Consider the following 24,200-nt stretch of genomic DNA (forward strand, 5'->3'; position numbering starts at 1 on the left):
TAATTAAATTTAACTAACACACGTGATTTTAAATAACTCTCATTGTTCAATAAAAATAATTTATGAGTATTTTATGCTGATTTTAAATTGTATTGTGGTTTCTCCAATAAATTTATAAATAAAATATTGTTTTTAATATTTTTATTTGTTTTTTGGTATTTCTAATTTGATGATCTAGTTACGATATGGTTTAGTATTTTATTATTAGCTTTACTAAATGTTGTAAAAAACAATCACCATGATTTATGACACGATGGTTTTATTCTTTATGTGATCATTTTTGTATCTATTTCCAATCGTTTATGAATCCTTAATTATCCTGTCTTTAAAAACAATAACATTTATAACTTTAAAAACAATAACATTTTTTAATGTTTTTTTATTTTGTTAACAGGTTGGTAATAATGTCAGCTAAGCGTTATTTTCACATGGTTTTTTAACTCCACCAAACTGTTTGCTCTCCTATTCGCAATATGGAACATGCATTTACAAAACGATTAAAGTCTAGGGAAATTAACAACAAACTTACTGGTTCATTTGCCAGAAAAAGCTACATTGATGGCGATTTGCTTCAGCGGTTGCAGCTCGAACAAGAATTAACTGGACATACTGGCTGTGTGAATTGCTTGGATTGGAATGAGAGCGGTCGTTTGCTAGCGAGTGGCTCTGATGACACAAATGTTATCCTGTGGAATCCTTTTACATACAGTCCAATAAAAACCATCAAGACTGGTCATCATGGCAACATATTTTCGGTCAAGTTTTTTCCACAAACCAACGACCAGATAATTGCTTCGGGGGCTGCCGATTTTCATGTTTTCATGCATGACATTAATTATTCCGAAAAGATCCACGGCTTCAGTTGCAATGCCAGGGTAAAAAGGCTGGTCACTCATCCCGGCGTGCCCCGCATTCTCTGGTGTGCGTCAGAGGATGGTAAAGTGCGGGAGTTTGACATGCGCGAACCGGAGAAAACATGTGTCAGAGTGCTCATCAATCTAACAAGCATGTGTGGGCCTGGTACCGAATGCAAATGCTTGGCCATCAACCCAGTGAACAGCAATCTACTTGCTGTTGGAATAAATGATCCCTATGTGAGGCTCTATGACCGGCGTATGATAAAGGTTGCCGAGCACGGTACTCAACAGAATGGGCAAAAGCGTAAAGACAATTCGCACAACCTGACACAAGGCTGTGTCAGCTATTTCATTCCTGGCCATCTAAGGCACAAACAAAAAGAATATCAGCGAAAATCGCGGTATCTGTGCTCTACCTATGTTACATTCAGTCCGAATGGAGACGATCTCCTTGTAAATGTCGGTGGTGAACAGGTTTATTTATTTGACTTCAACCACAAAGTGAAAGCTCTTTTCCAGCCAGTATCACACAAGCCAAGGAAAAGCAAGAGATCCTCAAGCCTAAATGGTGCAGTTAAAAGCTTTGCCACAGCTGACCATGAGACTCCCCACAGCAGCAAGCAGATTACCAATGGCTGCATGCTGCAACCGACAAGTCACAAATCAAAATCTTCCATGCTGCCTCCACATATAGAAAAGTTCAAAGAAAAAGCAAATGACTTGTTTAGTAGGCAGCAGTTCTCTGCAGCCATAATGGTTTACAATGCTGCTATTGACCAGGCACCCAAGTCATCAGTATTGTATGGAAATCGAGCCGCTGCCTATATCAAGAGGGCTTGGGATGGTGATATGTATGCTGCCCTTCGCGACTGCTACAGTGCACTTTCATACAATTCCGAACACATCAAGGCACACTTTCGTCTTGTCCGGTGTTTGTTTGAGCTGCGTTGGTTGACAGAAGCGCAAATTGTGCTGCAAGAGTTCAAGCAGAAATATCCCGACTATGCTAAAAGCAAGGCATGTATAGCCGTGGAAAAGGACATAAAGAGCGCATTAAAAAGTCCAAAAAAGCGAGAGAAAGACGTTGATGATGACAGTTCTCCCACAGAACTAGAGTTGCAACTGGAAAATGAGGCTTTTGATTACCAGCAAAGGTATTGTGGGCACTGTAACACAACAACTGACATCAAAGAGGCCAACTTTTTTGGCAATGACGGCCAGTATGTTATAGCTGGCTCCGACGATGGTTCGTTTTTTGTTTGGGAACGGAAAACAGCAAATCTGGTTCGGGTAATGCATGCTGACGATTCAATCGTAAACTGCCTGCAGCCGCATCCACACACTTGTATGTTAGCGACTAGTGGAATTGATCCAGTTGTCCGTTTGTGGAGTCCCATTGGCGTCAGCAACAATGACGAGCGAACAGTTTTTGAAACTGAAATAGCAGCTGCAGCGAACCAAAAGCGAATGAACACTGACCCAATTGAAACAATGCTGCTTTCAATGGGTATGAGAACAGTTGGCAGTGAAAATGAAGAGGGGGAAGTAATGCCATGTAGAGCCAGTTAGTACTTGTTTGGTGGATTGTAATTGCAAACTGTTAAATGCATAAGGTTTAACCTAGAGACAGTTCTTCTGTACCCTGACCTCTATTTCCATTTCTGGGGTTTCGTAATATAATTGTATCTTGTTGCTGTCTATAATAGTTTTTGTTGTTATACAGTGGTGTTTTGGTCCTTTATTTTGCTGTATTCTGGGACAAAGAGAATTTGAACTTTATAATTAGCAAAAGTTGTTGCACCCAGGGTTTTTTTAAGGTTTGGTTTGGGACTGCTAAGTAGTTTTAAGAGACCGCAAGTATTTCATTTAAATACCAGAAAATAGCCATATTTGCTTAAACGAATTATTTATTATTTTTTGGGAAACCGCTGGAGAAATTTGGGGGATCGTTTCGGTCCCCCAAAACACCTTAAAAAAAACACTGGTTGCACCACATATATTTTCCCATTGCGCATTGTTGGAGTAGTTAAATTTGACTTTTAGTCAGGCATACCTTGAAGTAAATTCATGCTTCCTATTTTCGCCTAAACATAATTCAATTATGGAACTTGTTTTGCTCATACATGTATAAAGATTTGCATATATATTGATATAAAAGAAAGCTACAGTTTACAATATTAATCCTTTTTATTTGCCATATGATGCAACACGATTTTTTTTATTGTTTTCGAACTTATTGATCTTTGTCATATCCAAATTTGTTGTTATAAAATACAAATTAGACAGTCAAGCTTGTTTATTTGACTAAAAAAATACCTGTAAGTTTCATATTAAATGACCAGTGTTAATTGACCTTTCTTGAAACATTTTTCTTCTGTTAGGCCACACTTTGTGCTGTTTACTTTTTTTGCTTTTCTAAAGTTTACTTTTTCAATATCTATAAATGTATGTAGAATCCAAGCTAGGGGTTACAGTATTTTTCTTAAACTGTCCAAAGCTTTGGAATTGAAACATGCCTGTTACGGGAAATATGGGTGCAATGCAAGGACAAAAGCCGTCCTGCTGGCAAACGGTCAAGATGGGGTTTACGATGGGATTTATGGTTGGAATGGGTGCCGGCGTAATTTTTGGAACCTTCGGTGGACTCCGAATGGGCCAGCGAGGTCGCGAACTTTTCGGCACGATCGGAAAGACAATGGTTCAGAGTGGTGGAACCTTCGGGACATTTATGGGCATCGGAATGGGAATGAGAGGATGCTTATGATTCCTGGACAAAAAAGAAGGTCCTTATCAACAGTATCCCACCATTTCAAATTAAACGCTTGCAACTCCTGATCAAAGCTGAGGGTTGTATATCCATTTTTTTTGTGTTGCGTTTTTTGTGTGTGTGCAACTGTTGCCTTTCCATTTTGTATCCAATTGTTAATTTGAATTTGCGCTATTTTGTGGGATAAGGTACTTAGCTTATTAAACATGGCTGCAGTGCAGTATAAGCTGGAGGGAAATCGACTCTTTTCACAGAAGAAGTATGAAGAAGCAATCAAGCAATATTCAAAAGCAATTGTAAATAATTCTTTATTGTTCCTCAACCTCACTTTTTACTAACCTACATCTATAGATTGACTTTTACATTTATACATCATTTATTTAGTGTGATGTGTAATTTCAAGGTTGGTACGTGTTATGTTATAGAACAAGAATGGAAACACTGCAGTGTACTACACAAATCGTGCACTTTGCAATTTAAAACTTAAGCAGTGGGATGAGGTTTGTTTATTTCATTTGTATTTTACAGCCAAAAACATATACCATAAAATTAAAATAGATTGGTAAGACAATTTTGCTTGATTTCTTACATGTGTAAATTTTTCAGCATTGCAATATTGATATGACACTTTTTATTCTTCATATTTTGCCTTTTTCAGGTAATAACAGATTGCAAAACTGCCATTGACCATGACTCACAGTCGGTTAAGGGCCATTTCTTCCTCGGGCAATCTGAAGTGGAACTCGAAAAGTATGATGAAGCTATCTTTCACCTAACAAAAGGTAGTTTTGTAGAGTTGTTTGTTTAGTGTCATGTTTAGTTTTAGGCATTCAAAGTATTTTTTTTTGATGTAGAAAATTTGCAAAATTACTGAAATTTATCGGAATACAGTTGTTAATATTGTCTCACAAATGCATGTTGTTTTTAGATTTTCGTTTAAATTTTAAAGTATGCCATATCTCTTTCAGTCTCAAGTAAGCCTAAAATGTTTTAATAAATTTGCAAATGTAATGGTGCAATAAATTTTCCATTTTGCGGTGATTAGGAAATAAAAGAAAGTGTTTTCTTTATTTAACATTGACAATGTGGTAAATAGCACAGAACCTCAATATTTCTAGTTTGTTTGCACCAATTTCTGTTTCATAGAAAAACTTGTTTATTGTGATATATCTATCAGTTTAGAATTTCAGACAGTAGACTATTTTTTACATTAAGCTCATGAACTTGCCAAACAGCAAAAGTTAAACTTTGGTGATGACATTGCTTCCACATTAAGACTTGCCAAAAGTAAAAGATGGGACAATTTAGAAAAAGTAAGAATAACGCAGGAGATTGAACTACAAACCTACCTCAACAACCTAATTGAAAAAGACAAGCAACAGTAAGTTTTGGAAGCACAAATCTCTTTTGAATTGTAGAAAGCAAGCATTTTAATTATACATATCACTTGTACAAAATTTTAAAATGTAATTTTTTTAAGAAAACTAGAAGAAAGAAAAAAAGAAATTGAAAGTGATGAAAAGGAAAATATAGAAAAAGTACAAGCGGATATTGAAAATCAATTTGTAGGTTTTTTTTACAATATTAGTTAATCACAAAAAAGCTAAATCTTCTTATTTCTTCAGGAAAAAAGAAAATCTGAACTAAACTGTATTTTTGCACAAGTTGATGAACGGAGAAAGGTGAGAAGAAAAAATGTTTATAGAAATACAAAAAAGTTTATTCATTATCAAGACCAGTGCTTTTCAACCGGGTGTAGAGGGTGTACCATCATCTTTAAAGGGTGTACCACTTTGATGAGATGTACAGGGGTGTACCAGATAACGCATGACAATAGGCCGATATTATATTATCATGCGACCAGTTTGACCTCTAGTAACCTGTTGTTTTGACGTGACTTCGTGGCTATTTAACATAAACGATGTTAGAGTAAGCATCTGCAGTTTTTGCTGTACACGTTTAAGGTTTGCCAGCACAAAATAGTAACTCAACAATACCTGAATTAAAAGTTTGTGACGCACTAGTAAAGAGTAAAATATGGTTGGAACTATGCCCTGAAGCAATTTCAAAAGCTCACATTAAATGAATGATGAAGTTTTTTAGTTGTATAAAGATAAGCTATGGATTTCCTATACTTGCAGCCCTGCTTATCCTTTTTCTGATTAGGATTACTACAGATTCGGTGTATTGCGTGTACTGGGGTCTATAACTTTTGGGTAAACATAAAAAGGGTGTACCATTCCAAAAAAGGTTGACAAGCACTAATCAAGACCACCAGGCCTGCCCAACTTAAAATAACTTTAGCCACTATACATACTAATGTTGATGTAATTATTTTAACCATAAACATGATACAAAGATTAATTACCGTGTTGGGTAAAAATTAAAACAAAAAGTAATGCACTACCAAGTACCTATGTCTTATTTGTGTGTAGATATTCAATACAAAGTAAGTCTGCACTTTAGTTACGTTGAAGTAATAAACTGAAAAAAGTGTTATTACAATATGAGCGACAACAAAACTTTATGGTTGCATATTGTGACCTACTAAATAAGGCTGGTGTCCTTCAACTTCCACGTGAGTATTATATATATTAAAGGATGATTTCTCTTTATTTAGACCCGTGATGTGCCAGACTACCTCTGCGGAAAGATTAGTTTTGAAATAATGAAAAATCCAGTAATAAGTCCAAGTGGGATTACCTATGACCGAAAGGACATTGAGGAACACTTACAGGTAACTAATAATACTAATTGACTATTTTTTTAAGAAAGCTGTCATGCGATCAATTTCACTTGTAGCGGATTTAGGAGATTAGGTATTTTGTTTTGTTAGTCAATAGAAAGTAAAATGAAATATTTGATTTAAACTTACATTTTTGTTTAATCTTAACTTATATGAATTTTTAGAGAGTTGGACACTTCGATCCAGTAACACGGCATGAGCTAAAACTAAACCAACTAATTCCAAACTTGGCAATGAAAGAAGTAATCACCCATTTTATAGAAGAAAATGGATGGGTCGAAGAATATTAAGTAAAAACATACATTTTTCTGTATGCCTTTTCTGTGCGCAATTATTTCTTTATATATGTTGATATTTTATGTGTCATTACGTTCTTTCTGTGTACATGTTTTTATTTTTCCACTTCAGTTCTGATGCTTCTTGACTTTGGTAATATCAGTTATTCAATACTGGTATGAATAAACTAACTTTTTTCCTTATTTATTATTCTTTTGGTTGACAGACACATGTTATTTAACTGATTGTGCATAACTTTTACTAAACCAAGACAGTTTATGCGATCTGTCTTGGTAAAAGAATATATGGTAAATATATAAATACTTATATTATGTGCTGATGTTTTACTGGCTATGAAAACTAAAATTTATAAAAATAGGGAAAACTATTTTTCACTTTTTTGCTTGTTGTAGTGATACAGTTTGCAATAAAAATGTATTTTTTGGGGTTATGTGGTATCAAATCTTTCCCTTCTACTGTTGCAATGTAAATATACATTTCAAACAACTACACAGTTCTTATGTTGCAGTTCAATTTTGTTTTGAGTTTGAGACAATTAGTTTTAATACCAATGACCTCAGTGAAGATTGTTGTATAGCGATCAACACTATTAAACGAACAACTCTCAAGTGTGTAATATTTATTAGCGATGATTGAAAAATTGATTGGGTGGAAAGTCAAATGATGGAGGGGGTGGTGGTGGTTGTCTAAAATTTTGGAGCATTTGCTGTGGAAAGGGTGGAGGTTGATTAGGATGTGCACCTCTATGATGCTGTTGCCAGGGGTTAAAAAATGGCTGGGGGCCAGGGTGACCCATTCGTTGAGGATTCATCCATAGGTTGTTTGGCGGTCTTTGACGTGGCGCAGAAAATGTATGGCTTCGGTTATGCCAATTTTCATTATTTTGTCTTTGAGGTGGTGCGATTGCCCTTGGAGCCGGAGCTTGTTCCGTTTCAGTTGCAACTTTCCTTTTTCTTTGTTGCTTCTTCTGTTGTTTTGCTGTTCTCTCAGCTTCGTCATCTGAGTAATCTAAACATTCGGCCGGGGGCTCGTTGTCACCCAACCAAGAAGCGTCCGAGCCCTTTGACTTGGTCAACTGGGATGTGAGAATAAACGAAGTGATTTCACCCTTTCGTGGTAAATAAAAAATGTCCTGATTAATTGTCAGCTGGTTTTCCTCTTGTAAATTCGGGCACAAAACATAAAATGGTGAAACGACAGGCCCAAAGGTTTCTAACACCTTCCCAAGGACAGTCTGATCTTGCAGAAAGAGTAAACTTTCCAGGTTAAGTGCAGGCCTGCCTGCTATTGCCCTAACCAGCACCATTTTGTTTTCAATAATTTTCGCAACTGAGCCAAGTTTTTCAAGGCGAGCATTGGCAGGCATAACAAAGGCACTATCTTGAGTGTCTGTGGTGTTATCTAACAACAGTTCTTTGAAAATGGTAGAAACCTGGTCTACCTTGCTGTTATTGATTTCTTTGTTTTTGTTAACTGATTCAGCCTCTTCTTCTAGGATAATTTCAGTTGATGAATCTGATGATATTGAACTGCTATCATCGTCTGTTGACGAATCACTAGTGTCACTATCATCAACTTTAATAACATTTTGTGACCTGTGCAATAGGTTCTCTTGCGAATCTGCTTCAATCTTGGCCTGTTTGATTTCACCTGCCAAAGTGTCTTGCGTTTTTTCTTTTACTGTACTATAGTTGTGATCAGTCAAATATTCAGCAGGAAAAGGCCCAATATAAGTTTGATTAGCATCCAAGTTCTGTGGAGTGTTTTGTTTCGAGTTTTCAATTTCAGGTGATGTGTCTGACCCAACTTCATGGCTACCTGTTATTTCATGTTCACTTAAATCAATAGTAATTTCCTCTGACACACATTGCACATCACACTTTTCAGTTCTTTCAGGTGCATTGCGTATGATGGGCTCTTTATTTTCACTTTGTATAGATAAGTCTTTATTGATTTTACAATCTTTGATGGTACTTGATTTATTGACAAGTTCGACTGCTGGGTCTATCCCTGTTAACTTGGCTGAAGTACTTTCCAATCCTATGGCAGTTTGTTGATCGTTATTGTCTTGTGTTTCATTATTCATATCCAATGTAGTCCCATCAGAAGATACTGTTGGTATGTTGCAAATATCCTGTGCATCATTTACTTCATCCATTTTAATAAATCTCTAAATGATTATAAAAAATGTCATAATTAACAAATAGTCATAATTGCATAACGAAAAATAAAATAAACACCAACTTTTTTATATTAAATTCTGGTTTGTTAAAATACACTACACAGCAACAGTTGGATGTGATAAATCATTATATATATATATATATATATACTCAGGAAAGCCGGAGCGATTTCAGGGCAAGGAGGGCGACTTTTTTGGTGAGGGCAACATAGACCGCAGGCGAGCATAGCGAGCCGAAATATTGTGGGGTCCGGGGGTAATCCCCAGGAAAACTTTTTGAGGCCACACCCTCTAGATTGGCTTAAAATGGTTTAACAAATGTCAACCATGTCATTTTACAAATTTTTCGGAAGCTCAAGCCCTAACACTGCTTTATGATTTCTGTCACATAATATTTAACGTTGTGAATGCCATATATTATTTTTCATGAAAAGGGCACTTTTGACCCCTTAGCAAAGGGCAGGAGGGGCGCTTGCCCCCCCTCTCCGGCGTCCTTGTATATACTATACTATACATGTTTAAAAATAAAAAGAAGGGCACATTAAGTAAAAAGTTACATAAAGGTCTTGGCTAGAAGTTTTGAAAAGGCAGGTGGTCGACACTTGGAAATTGCTGATTGCAACTTTCGCATTTCACAGAAACTTCATTCGCAAGTACAGCATTTGCACAATAGTAGCAATAGACAAGACACTTACAAGATGCCTGGCATGGCAAGATTGGAAGACGTTGGCAAAAAGCACAGTTTGAAGTGTTTAATGCTTTAGCCTGTGGCTCTTTTAAAGACAACCAGCTTTTCAGCTTTCTTACATTAGTTAGTGACGAAAAATATACCAACAAGTTTGCAAATTGTTCTAAAAGCATCTCGCGACTGACTGTAGTGAACGAGATTTGACTTGCAAAACTTTTATCGATCAACATCGCTTGCAAGCCCAAGACTCGAAGAGCAATGGAAGGAAACTTACCCTCGTTAATGAACTTTAAAAAATTTACAACATTTACGAATAGAAGCAAAATTTCGAGCTTGGAAAAATGTTTGCTTACTTTTAAAATGTCTTTTGCCCAAACAAACTGTAGATATCTTACAACAGCTAGCGATTTTATTAAGGTAGAGTCTGAGAATCTGCCCTGTCCGTTTACAAACTTAACGCCCATCAGAGTTTGACCGACAGAAAAGTTTGTTTTCCACAACGTGTTGTACAAAAGCATTCCGTACAGTCCTGCCGGTAAATGTCGAGACAGAAAGTTTCGTCCGAAAAAGTCGTGTTTCAAACACCTGTTTAGCTGTTCGATTAGCAGATCAAAGCAACTCCTGTCAAGTTCCATTATGTCCATTTGAGCAACTCTCAAAGCTGGAATCCTTTGCTCTTCCATTTTCATTTCTTGCGGACCACTACCTCATTAACGTGCCTAATTCCTTCTAGGTGCAAGCCGTAATGTTTACATAATCATTCCCACGTGTGTACGCTCTGTAGCGCACCTATGTGGTAAATATAATAATAGTTTATTGTTCCTAGGTTGCGCAAGAGAACTTATTCTTTACAAAAACCTGAAGTCGAGCTGAATGGTAACCCTTTTTGAAGAGCAGTTTTCTCCAAAGCCCTATTGCCTGTTATCCATTTAGGTACAGTTTTATTAAGAAAAACAAATTCACGGGTCAGGTGAGAACGTCTTGCCTCGTCAATACGTCTTTTAGTCCTACTCGTAACCAGAGATTACAGTAAATAAAAAACCTGAGGTTATCGTCCAATGTCATGCACAAATATGCAACTAAAATCGTTGTTTAAATTCAAGGATTGAGTCCAATAGCTGGGTAAAAAAAATTATTACTCGTACGGCGTAGGCTACCTGCAATCATTTATTATTTTATCGGAACGCAATTCTATAGGCAAATCTTTTTTCGTAATGATGTTTCAGACTGTTTCGGCTTACTTTCATCACTGCTCATAACAACAAAAAATATGTATTGTGTCAACCTTTGGCGACCCCGAATAGTTTAGATGTATACGCTTTGCATAGATTTAGAAAAGCATTAAAATGAATAGCAAGGAAGCATTAATATTTAGGATGGCCTAATTTAGGAATATAATGAGTTCTGTTAGTAGGCTATAGTCCTGTTTAAAAATTCGCTATTACTCCCGGGACCACGGAATTTATAGTTACCAGATATTATAGGACATAGTTTTGCATAATACCTGTCAATTTTAGGTCAATTTTAAATTGTCGCTGCATGAAAGAAACCTATAAAGGGGCGACTAATAATATCAAAAACATAATTTATTTAGTAAAACATAAAATCCGACAGAGTCTCGGATTATAAGGATTGAACAAGGCAAACAACTTTGACTTTACTATGGTCTGTAGGTATAGAAGGGGGACGGGTAAAACATCTTGTATATTTTATACACTTGAATTTTAAGTTATTAACTCTTTCTTGTCCTTTGTCAATACGTTTCATCTCATTGCGCTTCACTGGTCATATAGAATTCGTTGGTTGTCTTCGCCTATATATTCCACCGTCACTTCCTTACTATAATTGGTTTCGCCGCTTGGCTTTAATTCCCATATGAATTATATCCACAACCAGTACACCAAAATAAGTTTCAATTGCCATTACACCAAATCTAAAAGTTTTATTCGTAATTTAAACTACTGAATGTTATACTCCATGTTACATTGGCAGTTAAACACAAACAATTGTCAAACAGGGGCCAATAAAATCAATCTATGCATTTACCTAAATGCGAAGTATCTGTATAAAGATTTTGGTTACTTAAAAAACCCGTGTTATGAAATACTAAAAAAAAATCATTTAGTAGTCTTCCTGACAAATGCCCCTTTTTAACAATAAAGATGTTTTGAACATGGTGACATGCTATAGTTATGTTTGGCATTACTAGCTTTAAAGTATAAACATTCGGTCACCCATAGAAATTCTGTTTTACACGATAACAGATTAATAGGTTTCGAAGAGACATAAATCAGTATTTTTCCAGTAAGTCGATATTCTTAAATTTGTTAAGCGATTTAAATGTGGTTTAAATTTCTTGAGTGCTGCTAATTAATGCCTTCTGTCGCCTGCTGCAAGGTGTTTGTAAAAACTTAACGCCTTATAGTTTATAAGTTAAACGTATAAGTTAACATTAAGCTATAACAATAAAGATGTTCTACACATGGTGACATGCTATAGTTATGATCGGCGTTATTGACTTTTAAAGTATAAACGTTCGGTCACCCATAGAACATGTCCACAAAAACAGAATGATAACTTTGGATGAGACTTAAATCAGTTCATTCCTAGTATGTCGATATTCTTAAATTGTTGAGGTATTGTTTCTCGTGGTTTAAATTTCTCTAGTGCTAACGAATGCCTTCTGTCACGTGCTGCAAGGTGTTTGTAAAAATGTGACGTATTGGAAAGGGGCGCGATTCGTGCTTGTATTTTTATTGTGTAACTTGGTTGTCACGCAACTGCAGCGGATACGTTCTGTAAGCTACTTAGCCATATAACGTGAAAACAGAACCAGCAGCACGTGACAGGCTACTGCAGTCTAAAATTGCCAAGTTATTGCCAGGTAAACGCAAATGCTCGGCTGTGCTGCAGTATGCCTATACAGTAGAGGCAACGGCCAACAGATAATTCGAATTTCCGGTTCGAAGCGTTCTGTGTTGTACCGTCACACCGAGTTGTGGTCTTTGGGCGTGGTTGCATCTCCTTGCATGACTGGTCGCCAAATCGCCGAGGGTCCAGCAGCAAAGACATTTTCCAAATTCCTTGCTTCGAGAAAGGCCGACAGTTGCCCACGGCATGCCGGTGGGATTAAATCTGAAAACGGCATTCCTTTTGTCTTATCGTAGACGTGCCAAGGCTTCTAGTGCTGGCTCGCTGTAACTCATTAGGCTTAGAGGCTACATTCATTGGACTTGTCAAAGCTGTATGGTGTACGGCTTTATCGACCGCAAATGGAAACAAACACCAAAGACACTCCATATTCTTGCGATTAACTGCCGAACTGTGGTAAAGATGTGACAATTAAAATATTTCCGTTTTATTTTTGTTTTATTTTTGATGCGGTTAGAATTATGGGACATACAGAAATTTTGCGTCATAAAAACGGTTAGTTTAACGACAAAATAATTTTTTTTAGTTGAATAATTAAAAAAATTAACACAGAAATAGCTTTTTTATACCTGATATTTGTACTGATGGCCCAAGTAAGTATTTACTGTTTATAGTTTCTATTGCATATGAATTGTTTTTTCGTTAATATTCATTGAACTATTTTGGTTTTTGTATGAGATAACCATAACCTATTACGCCGCTTAGATTAAAATTTTACCAGTATCGTAATTCCGAAATGTGCAAAATTAATTTTTCAAGGACTTCGAATACGGCATATGGCAGAATTCCCGTTCAAAATCGTTAACGTATATTGATTTTCGGGACCTCGTGACCTAAATAAGAACGGCCGACAAACTGTACTCATTTTAGCACAGTCTGGTGTTAAAGGGATTTCAATATTAATGATGCTTGATCACGTGCTGAAATCGTCCGATAAACTTCAGATGAAGGCAAGGTGGATTTGAGTATTGGACTTTGGACTCTGTGGAACGGCTTTTCGGGAAGCGCCCGAAAATGTAAACGTCATCGAAAAAAGACCTTTCGAATGTGGCGTGATGTTGATAAGACGGCGATAACAATTGAGAGCCAGAATTTATTCATGAGCGTCACAGGTCACTAGTTTCTCTGTACTGTTTTTTCTTTTCAAAATGGGCTTGTGTTCTACAGTTTCCTTGTTAGGGGTTTCAGTGCATCGTTAACGCTTGTGAGTTTAATTGATTTTGTTTACCGGTTGCATTTCACAGTGTGAACGGATGGACACTCTTTTGAGGCATAAACATTGTTAATATCAAAATTTGTCGCAATATGTCATTGAGCGTACAGAAAAGTTTAACATCCTCCAATACTAAATTAGGCGTTTTGAAATGTCGAGTAGATCACAAGACCGTAAGCTAAACTTTTCGCTTGTAGGTCTTTTCAACACTTTTTTGTTTAATATGTTTCCGCATTTCCAGGACGAATAACCACGTTTATTTGTTCGAAAACGCTGCCACGTAGTTATTTCGTACTTCTTCCGAAATCATAGCGGGTCAATTTCTCCTTTCTACAGGACAAGATAAGTGAAGTGATTTAACATGGGTATACGCACGGGGGGCTTGGGATATTAGTCATCGCCGAAAATGTTTGGATAGGAAAGGCAATGTCCTCAGCTTATGTAACTTGTCAATTTGTGTTTGTGTCTCGTGAGTCAATACACGTTCACTTTATCCAAGGTTTTTGAACGTAACAGAGCAGTTCGATTTGTACGAACTAAATTTAGGAAACGTGAAAACCGGTATAAAGCCTGTATTTAAATTTAAACTAGTCTCGCTTTCAGTGTTCAACATGCCAAACCACTAAGTTTTTTTTTTAATAAACGGAGCAGCGCGGAAATAGAAATAACTAATTTCTGGTTCTATCACGCAACGTAAACACCAGCATCGGGCATTTCCAGCGCAGCTCAGCTTCCTTTTGCCATTACGTCACCGTAGCAACCGGGCTCTGATTGGTCGAGACGATATGGCGTGATCGGCTGTAGTAAAAATGCCGGTAGGAAACGTAAACGTGAAACACTGCGACAGAAATCAATGTAAACATGCGATATCGGACCGACTCGACGCCTTCGATTCGGCTAGAATGCCATTCGATGTAGTTTCGTGCTAAGCTTTGACATGTTGGGTACCAACTTTTACGCTGTGATTGAAACTAATGAGCTGCAGGAAGCCCATCACACTTTTTCACGCATCGCGGATTTTCACGATCAATTAGTGTAATTCAAATGTCTCCACCCAAGCAGTTAAATATTTGCGAGCCGATTCATGAATACCGCAAATGGTCAGCGCATAAATTTTCTGTAAATCATCGCAAAAAAAGGCAATTTTAGAAGGTTTGCCAGTGTCGGAGTTGAAATTTACGGAAGGCGAAGGTTAGTGATTGGTAGTAGCCAAGGGGGCGAGTTGGCAAGCACATTCAGTTTAGATTGCGTTAGAACGCGTTGGGGCGTTGGACTTAAATTTAGGCAGGTACATCGGTCAAAATAAAGTGATTCATCTTGTGTTGTTTATAGAAATAATTGTTGTTGTTTTGACTATGCTTCTACCTTGATCAGACCAGTGTAAATATATACATATATTTTTTCTAGGATCAACGAATTGTAGCATAGTCTTAAGCAACACCCATCTCATTATCACTGAAAGGTGCTTACTCGGATATTATTTCTAATTTATAAACTTCCGATCATCAAACTCCCCAAATCAAAACAACTACAGATCTTAAGAGAGATGTCAAACAATATGCAAGTTTTTATCGTGCTTTCTGTGTGCTTGCTGACGACCACATTTGCACAAACTGATGTAAGTAAACATTTGAAATTTTTAAATCAACCAACTTGTTTGCCAAGAGTATACTAATTGACACTTTTTAGGTGATAAAAATCGGTGATTATTCCATGATTGCCTTTGAATAAATTGTTGTGCTTGTCTAGAATCCAACCACATTTATTAATCAACCCACAATATTTGTGTTAGGGTGCAGGTTAGCGTTTGGGTGTGTCAAGTAAATTATTATAATCATTACTTCATAATTTTGCATAACCCATACTAACTCACGCCCTAACTTAAAAAATAATGTGCATTGTGGTAGAATTCTAGACCAACACCAATAAAAGTATTTTTTATTCATTTTTTTCGTGACCAATAATCTTGTTTGATTTTAGAAATGTGGCGGCCTACTTGAAGACACAAAAGGCGCTTTCCAAACGCCAAACTACCCCCAAAATTACCCTGCCGATTTGCAATGCACATGGGTGATTAAAGTTCCCACTGGTTCAATTGTGGAGCTTAAATTCCTTGACTTCGATGTAGATGAATGGTTCGGAGGGTGCGACGATGCTGATGTTGTCCAAGTTTTTGATGGAGACAGCGATAAGGGCCCAGCGTTGCATGCCTCTCTCTGTGGTAGCAACCTGGAAATTGATCTTTTCCGCAGCAAACAACAGTACATGACAGTAGTACTAAAAACATCTGCTTTTAGTATGGGACGCCCAGGATTTAGTGCAACATTTTCTGCTAAACCAGGTAAATTATAAAAAAAAATTTTTGGTTTATATGGCTGTTTTGTACTGAACTTACAGAGTAAGCAAAGGTGACTAAATCATAAAAACGGCACACTTTGAAGGAATTCATTACATTAACTGCGTCTTGACTAAGCCGTCACCCACTCAAAAAAATGTAAAAATGTTCCAGGTTTATAAGAATTTGTAAAATCCAGGGAATTAAATGTGTGAAATGCTTCTTACATGATACTCCAGGGATTAAATTTTTAATATTATTTAAGAGTGTTTATACTAATTTTAAACCATTCAGTGTATTACCTTATATTTATTGGTGTTTAATTTCTAAACACATGAAACTGCACAAAATAACCGTATAACAACCAAACAATAAAATTTGCACCTTTTTTATCCAGCCAATGCAACCGAGTGTGTCTTCAACGAATGTGGTGGACAAATTCAAGACACAACCTCTTGCAAGCTTCAGTCTCCAGGATATCCCAGCGGCTATGCCAGCAATCTTAACTGTACCTGGGTCATTCATGCCCCCGCCAACTCCAAAATTCAGTTCCAGTTCGAAGACCTTTCCATGGACTCGCTCACTTCGCAATGCAACCAGAACAATGTCACCCTGTACGACAGCAGGGTTTTGGATAAAAGCAGCGTCATTTATGAGTCTGTGTGCGATTTAAAGGAAAACAATCTGCAGAGCAAGGATGCATTTGTAACTTCAGGTAAATATATATACCTATTGTTGAACTTAGTTAAAACATTGTATGTGCTAGTTTAACCTCGTTTTTCTATATGTGCTTATACAGCTCGAATTCACAAGTAACTGTTTTATGACAATTTATCCTGCTATCGTTCAGGTGCTACTCTCATCGTGGTGCTACGAACATCTTTAGCTTCAACTTCAAAAAGTGGATTTTCAGCTCGGTTCACAATCGTTGAGGGTTCAACTCCTGCGATAACTTCAACAACCACTTCTAAACCCACAAGCAGTGTAGTAATCTCAACCACCACCCCAACCCCAACCCCAACCACCACCACTTCATCATCATCGGTGGTGGTTACTTCTTCCACACCTACTACCACTGCCACAACCGTCAACTCAAAGTAAGGATTAGTGGCTGTGTGTTACTTTTAAAACACAATATGTGGTTAGGTACATTTTTCCATTGGTTTTCAAATGGAGGTCCAAGGACAGAAGTGTGCCTTTGAAAAAGTTTTAAACTGGCCGCCCAACATATTTGAAAAAAATACACTGATAAATTATGTTAGGCGGGGCACATCATATTTAATAAATTTTAACGAAAGTAAGCATTTGGAAGTTGTTATCCATCAAGTAAATTTGTTTTAAGTGTTAATATTGTAGGCTTGATTTGAAACAAATTCATAATTTTGATTGGGTCTGCGATTATTTGAAAGAGGCAAAATGAGTTTGCCAGGTGAACGGTTTGAAAAACACTGGGTTAATCACAACTGTTATTGTTTTCGTCAATAAATGTTATTAAAATAGCGTTGTATACGAGCCAAGACAAAATAATGCGACGTATGGTGATTTACGGGATAACGTCGTGACTAGTCGCCCGAAAAACGTCGTCATTTCAAAAACGTAAACATTCCGTCGGACGAGTGCGTGTACTACCAACAACTTTAGCGGACAAAACTTTTTATCGCCGCTGCATTTGCAGGGTCCCCAGCAGCCGATCCACCACCACTCCCCCCACACCACGCCCCCCTACATCCACACAAGCAGCTGACGACGCATCCTCCGATGAGAGCGCGGACATGACTACAGTGGCGGACGAGGGATCACAAATCAACAATGCAGGTGGATGCCTTATACGTTGCTTTTTGCTATTCCCATCCCTTGGCCAATGAAATGGAAATCAGTATAAATTTTCATGTAAAATAGAAATTTTTTTTGACTGGTTAAGCAACAGCTCGAATACGCCTTATATTCTGCGTTTTGCTATTCGCATTCCTTGTCCAATGAAATGGAAATTAGTATAAATTGTCATGTAAAATGGGAATTGTTTGGCTTTTTAAGCAACAGCTAGACTAGCCGAAGGTCGAAAGGTTTTCTCATTGTTGTATATAACAAGCTTTGTCTTAAATTTAGTCTTAAATTCACTGGGGTTAAATTACAGTTTCAACCTTTGATTCGCTATCGTTTCATAACACTCAATAGCGCCAAGGTAACAGACGCCTGTGTATTCTTGTGAATGGGGTATGTACGCTCACATCGGCGCCACGAACCATTCAAATTCACCATCCCTATCCGTTACGCACACAAGGGCGGCACCAGAATTTGAAACGGCTGACTGACTGCTTTGGATGTCAAGCCAACTTTCTATTTTAGTGTGAATCAGTGTGGATAAAGGTATTAGTCAACGCCCTGTTGTACGCTTGAAGCGCTTTCAATGAAAATGTGTCAATTTATTTTTTTCAAGTTCACTCCTACTCAAGATAGCCAGTGGATTACGTAGTAATTTTAATAAAAATAATAAAGCCATTATATTCTTTAAACTCGACATTCTTTTTTTACATCATTTCTGCAACACATATCATGCCATCACATCATGCCTTTAACGAACTGTCTATTTTATTCAATATTATGGCTTAATAATTTTAATATTTTAATTTTTTTAAATGTTTTTTGTTTTGTTTTGACAGCTGCCGTATCTGGTCTTGTGATTGGTTGCATCGTTGGTCTTATTCTCGTGGTGTTTGCCATTCTGCTGGTGGTGGCTTTTGTACACTGGAAGCGGCAAAACCACAGGTGGGTTGATGTCTTAGCTTCTAATTTCATGCCACGCTTTTCAAATGTCAAAAACCCAATTAAAAAAAAACTTGAAAGGCTAACTATCAACTAAGCGACATAGTTTGCATATAACGTACGCATGTTTAAAGTCAAATCTAGGTAGTCTATATTAAGTAAGTGCCCTTAGCAAGCAACCCGCTTGGCTTCCGCTTTTCTGGGCCACCGCAACTCATTGAACTTTTTAATTTTTTAAACTTTTAACCTAATGTACGTGCAATGAAAAAAATTTTACGAAATAGATTACAAAATTAAAATAGAAAAAGAAAACGACAACGAAGCCCAATGAATATTGTCTAAAATGGACACCTACATAACTAGATTCGCCGTGAAAAACATCAACCGCACAGAATGTCGTTTCGTGGCCCGACTAAACGGTCGACCGCCTACATTCATATATTGATGAGCCGCCACCGCATTATTATTGCTGGTTAATTGCCACGTCGCGAATTCGCGGATACGCATCGCGCGTTCCTTCCGTGCGTTGAGCATCAATAACCGAGCGCGCGATTGCCTGTCAAAAAGCAGGCGCTTTTCCTGCCCAGAAATTCGACTACAGCCAGCACGTTTAAATGCGCTTATTGTTGTGGTTAGGCCGCTGTCTCACCTAAAACATGCAACCGAACCCTGTTGTAGGCGCAAATAAGCACTACCCGCTCTCGTTGGAATTTGTACACTGATGTTTGGAATTTCGTAATATGAAAATCGTTTTTAAGATGTAAAATTTGACCCGGTCTTCCTATGATAAGCAGAATTTAACCTTATAAATATGGTATGGTTCGTTAGTTTCCATGTATTGTTTGCCATAATAAATTTCCCTACACATTAAATTGATTTTTTTTATTGTTGAAGTAAAAAAAAGATTTATCAGGATCTCGTTTTTGTGCTGTTTCACATCCTAAATAAAAACCTTATACTTAACCGGTATTTTGTGGCGTTTTCAATGTCACCAAAACAGCTATACGGCAATCCGGGAGTAACTTTGGTGGCAATACGACTTAAATATTCAAAACAAGGGCCACCATCCTTTATTGACTTAAATATGGTTTAACAAAGGTATAACAAAAGCTGTAGAGAGCTTATAAAATTGTCGTCTAGTTTAAGTATTTATCCAGCATAGGATAAATTATCCTTATCAGGGCAATATACCATCGGCCTACAGAGTTGTAGATTGGTGTCCCCCGGTTAAACAACGAGCATTTTCGGGCATTACAACAAATTAAACATATCTTCACCCAGGCGCTAATATAACGCCGCCTAAACACTTAACATAAACTGGAAAATCCGGTTGCCCTTAATTTTCTTTGAACTATAGGCGCATTATGAACCCTATGATTGTTTATAGGGTATATTAATGGTCTTAAGTTTACTTCCGTTCCAGTTTAAATTATTTGTTTTGTTAATGGCGTGGTAAAACGACATTTTAAACTATTCAATATTTTGGCGTTAAACGATAAACCGACCATTCGGCGGCAGATACCCGCAGGCCTCATCAGGTTAAATAAAGGCCATGGCATTTCTACTGTTTTGTTTTCGCATTAAATTCAAAACGTTTTGAGATCAAACTGTCGGTGTTTTCAAAAACCTATCAATTTTCCTTCAAGAAGTCTTTTAATGAATTTATGCCATGTTGATGTATGGTAACCCCTGTGGCATGTACGGCCTTTGTTTCGCTCGAATTTTTCACACTGTGTTTTCTCGCAAAGGTTCAACATCCGCTTGCAAGAGGAGGACGCCCGCAGCGACGTGAACACGCTTATTTCGTCGGCCGACTCGCGCGAGACCGTCTACAAGGGCAAGAAATACGGCAAGATCGTCCGGATTCCAACCTCGGAAGAGTTCAGTCCCTTATAAAACGCTTGCCAGCGTGCCGCGTACTGTGATCTTTTTTCTCTTGTATCTCCCTATTTTTGTTTGCCCTCCCGATTAATAAAAAGTCATATTATTCACACAAGTTCCCCTTTAGCGACGATTTAGCACAAAACTGCTTGTTTTATTTATTCGATTATTTATTTATTTGTGGATTCCTTCAAAATTTTTCACCCAAATCCAGTTCCGGTCTTCTATAGGCAATCGCAAATGCCCGTCGTACTTCACTTTTATGAAAAAAATGCTTTGGCTTTTGCGTACCACTTAGTAGTAGCTGGCACATGTACATAGTGGCCGCGTGGAACTAAACTCTTAGGCACATTTCTAGACTCATCTTTCGTCCGTGCGATGTAAAGTTTTTTTCCCTTTTTTTCTCTTTTATAAAACGCTTGCTTTCAGCCGATTTCTCTTAACCCCTTTCGTTCGCTTGAATTTATTTTTTTCATATTAAGGGCCAGACAAGCCGACACGTGTACAGCTTGTCATTTTACGTGTGCGTGTGTGTGTTTGTGTATAGCTTTAAAGTATTTTTCTTGTGTATACTACTCGCGTGTGCGTTATATGGGCCGAAGTCTAACTTTTCCGTGCGCCCGGCAAGTCTATTGCATGTTTGTACATTGACCGTCTCTAAAGGTTGCTTCGCACCATAGTTCAACCATCCGGGTCATGACCTTTTCCACCGAAAACCGACGACCCTGGTCCTGCCTGGCGGGATACTTTCACTGTGGCCTGTCCTGGTCTTTGTACCACACGATTTGCAGACCCCCAAATATCTTGTACGTAATACGTATTGCCGCTAAGTTTTTGAAAGTCATTTCCATCTAATTTCTAAGGCCAATCACATGAGCAAGTCCTTACTCGTGCTTTCACCGTACTTTGTTTTTAACGTACCGTGCCACGTCAGCGCTCTTTTTTACCATCTTCAATGTAAAACTATTAATTTTCACAAATTTAAACTCTTAATTCGCTTAACCGATAAAGATTTTTATCGGAAGCCGGATGGTAATTGTGGTTCGCTGTGACGTGACAATACGTTGGATGGCGCGCATGACAGCGTTCGTCTGTTTATACATTCGAACTTTCCGTACGCCTCTTTCTGCTTTCGCCTCTCCGTTTTTCTCGCCCGCTTCTAATCTTATGTGTCTGTGCGTCATTTTCGGTCTATGCTTTGGTAGATGCACTTAAGTAAAGCATTGGGGCCGTTTTGGGGCTTACCCGCGCTTAACACCACGCATTTTTTTCACTTTCGGAACAACGCGAGCGGATCTTTCTCCGCTATCCTGACTTTGCATTTTGCACGTTAACCGATTTGCTAAAAGTTGAAATTCACCGAAATCCTATTTCTTTGTTTAGTGTGGCAGTCGTGAGGATCTTTTTAAAAACAGTTTATATAAGCGACTATTTCAAGCGCTGCTGATTTGTCTTACTGACTGGCGTGTTGTTGTGTCTTCGACGTTGCACACCAATGCCCTTTCATAAATATATTTTCTTTCTTGAAAACATACGTGCTTGTTGTGTTGGAAGAACACCATGGTATATGTGGTTATTTGGAATGGGTATACCACATTAACCGTTGGGGACATTTAGATATTTTCGCAAAGATAGATAGAAAATTTGAATAAAAATTTAACACTAGTAAAATGGTCAGTTGTCTAATTTGCTTAGGTTTTGTCAAAAGTAAGTGGATTTTAATAATTGCTGTTGCAAATGTTAACATGTAATAATCAAAAATAGAATATTAATGAAAATGTGTTGCTACTATAAAAAATAATAAATTAGAAAGTTTTTTTTATAAAGTTTTAAAAAGATAGACAAAAGTACTGAAAACTTGCCCCAAAAAATGCTCAATACTTTTTTGGTTTCATAAATTACCTTACATGGTGTTTTTCGCTAAATATTTATTTGTCAAATCTTTATTTTACTTGCCAAGATTGACTAATGCTGCAAATTCTGGCGAAAATCAGTCCGTTATATTATTATGCTAAATAAACATCGTAATAAATTTAGGAAATACAAACCTTGCAGTTTTGTAAAATTTTGTATTTACTACCAAACACTTCTTTGCAGGGCTGCGGAGACGGACTTGAGACTCTGGATCTGGACTCTGAAGAAAAACTACGTAAGACTAGCTGAAGGCTTAGTCTGACGTGCGCATGCGCGGTATCAAATTTTCGAAACTGAAGGCGTCAAACTGTATTTTGTAAGAGTTTCACTTCCTTCTCATGAAAATCTTGAATTGTCCCTGATAAAGTTTAAGATATTGGTGAATGAAGTTAATAAGATCAAAACATAAGTTCAAAACCAAATATGTTTACCAGGCAGATTTAAACAACCTTCTATATGCATGTTTTTTTTTAAAATAAATGTCATAACTGCTTGTATTAGGATTAAATCGGTGTAGTAATAAGACGACGGAAATTAAACTTAGACAACCTACAGTAGAAGGTCCTTTTTGGTACAACAACCGTGCTACCAACTGCATCACTAAGAGACTATAGGCCTATAAGGAACTGTAAGTATCTAATATCACAAACGTTACACCTCTTGGAAATCTTTTTGCTATAGGAATAGAAAAGTGGGGTTCTAAAAAAGTGGGCTTCATGTTTAGCATTCCTCTACAAAAAGTTTTCACTACTAAGCTAAAAACGATAGGAATCTTAATGGAACGAAATATTAGTAAAATTCCGAAGGATGCACAATGTAAAAAGGTGGAATTATACGCTTGGCTGGCATTTAGTGACTGTGTGCTAACGTTTTAGATAATGTAATTTGCATTTTTTTCCGGTCGGTGTTGATGATCTGCTTAGCTCAGCATTCAGATGGGATATGCATGTCACTCAAAATGCATTTTTTGCCCACTTAGTTGAACTTATTTCCAGAAAACCTGGATTCAGTTAGTGACCAACAAAAACAACATTTTAAGCTATGAAACCCTTTCACCAAGGATTTTATGAAGGGAATAGTTGAAAATTCCACCATAGAAGTAATATTGTGGTGAATCGAGTGATGTGTATAAAAAAATTATATGTCAGACGTTTTTAAGGCCATGTTTAACAGCCGTGCGTGGTTTTCAAATCGTTTTTTTCAGAAAATTAAAAATTGGCGATATCTTAAAAATGTGATGTGCTAGAGAAAAACTAATGGTATATTCGGAATAAGCGTGAAAAGTACATCTAAGATGAAAACGTTAAGAAACAAAGTGAAAATTTCTTGACCAATGTAATTTAATTTTTTTTTTTTTTTTTTGGGGGGGGGCATAAAAGGCACATGTTTTGAATATACTTTTAACTTGAAAGGATAATTAAGAATAATTAAAAAAAGGGTTCAAAATGTAGTTAATTTCGCATTTACAGAAGCTGTTGTCAAACGAATTCAAGGTGCTGAGCACACGCCATCACAATTCACTACTTTATTTACGATTTTTTTAAGATTTGTATATTTGTAGGAGGGAAAGCAGTTTTTTTCAAGACAAAAGAAGTCGATTAATTGACCACGGGAAACCCCCCAAAC

General features: G+C 37.2%; 6 protein-coding genes across 6 annotated transcripts; 4 read left to right on the forward strand and 2 right to left on the reverse strand.

Moving 5' to 3' along the window:
• The first annotated feature begins 404 nt into the window (after positions 1-404).
• LOC146161575 (WD and tetratricopeptide repeats protein 1-like) lies at positions 405-2,430 on the forward strand. The gene has a single exon (XM_083385984.1). The coding sequence runs from the start codon at positions 474-476 to the stop codon at positions 2,424-2,426; it is 1,953 nt and encodes a 650-aa protein (XP_083242110.1). The 5' UTR covers positions 405-473; the 3' UTR covers positions 2,427-2,430.
• Positions 2,431-3,251: 821 nt separating this feature from the next.
• LOC146161576 (reactive oxygen species modulator 1-like) lies at positions 3,252-3,812 on the forward strand. The gene has a single exon (XM_083385988.1). It carries the CDS (start codon positions 3,370-3,372, stop codon positions 3,619-3,621), a length of 252 nt encoding a protein of 83 aa, XP_083242114.1. The 5' UTR covers positions 3,252-3,369; the 3' UTR covers positions 3,622-3,812.
• A 4-nt stretch (positions 3,813-3,816) lies between these two features.
• Positions 3,817-7,009, forward strand: LOC146161577 (E3 ubiquitin-protein ligase CHIP-like). The gene is made up of 8 exons (XM_083385987.1): positions 3,817-3,920; positions 4,050-4,124; positions 4,283-4,406; positions 4,840-5,005; positions 5,105-5,189; positions 5,250-5,306; positions 6,245-6,361; positions 6,535-7,009. The coding sequence occupies exons 1-8, from the start codon at positions 3,831-3,833 to the stop codon at positions 6,658-6,660; spliced, it is 840 nt and encodes a 279-aa protein (XP_083242113.1). The 5' UTR covers positions 3,817-3,830; the 3' UTR covers positions 6,661-7,009.
• Positions 7,007-8,832, reverse strand: LOC146161578 (uncharacterized). The gene has a single exon (XM_083385985.1). It carries the CDS (start codon positions 8,823-8,825, stop codon positions 7,290-7,292), a length of 1,536 nt encoding a protein of 511 aa, XP_083242111.1. The 5' UTR covers positions 8,826-8,832; the 3' UTR covers positions 7,007-7,289.
• Positions 8,833-9,027: 195 nt separating this feature from the next.
• LOC146161579 (peroxisome biogenesis factor 2-like) lies at positions 9,028-10,255 on the reverse strand. Its single transcript, XM_083385441.1, has one exon. It carries the CDS (start codon positions 10,224-10,226, stop codon positions 9,420-9,422), a length of 807 nt encoding a protein of 268 aa, XP_083241567.1. The 5' UTR covers positions 10,227-10,255; the 3' UTR covers positions 9,028-9,419.
• A 4,269-nt stretch (positions 10,256-14,524) lies between these two features.
• Positions 14,525-20,974, forward strand: LOC146161580 (scavenger receptor cysteine-rich domain-containing protein DMBT1-like). The gene is made up of 8 exons (XM_083384664.1): positions 14,525-14,965; positions 15,089-15,299; positions 15,662-16,022; positions 16,414-16,731; positions 16,867-17,113; positions 17,692-17,831; positions 18,677-18,782; positions 20,528-20,974. The coding sequence occupies exons 2-8, from the start codon at positions 15,228-15,230 to the stop codon at positions 20,673-20,675; spliced, it is 1,392 nt and encodes a 463-aa protein (XP_083240790.1). The 5' UTR covers positions 14,525-14,965; positions 15,089-15,227; the 3' UTR covers positions 20,676-20,974.
• Positions 20,975-24,200: the final 3,226 nt, after the last annotated feature.

The sequence above is a fragment of the Ascidiella aspersa genome, chromosome 3, assembly GCF_963924565.1.
Source record: "Ascidiella aspersa chromosome 3, kaAscAspe10.2, whole genome shotgun sequence".
Classification (NCBI taxonomy): Eukaryota; Metazoa; Chordata; class Ascidiacea; order Phlebobranchia; family Ascidiidae; genus Ascidiella; species Ascidiella aspersa.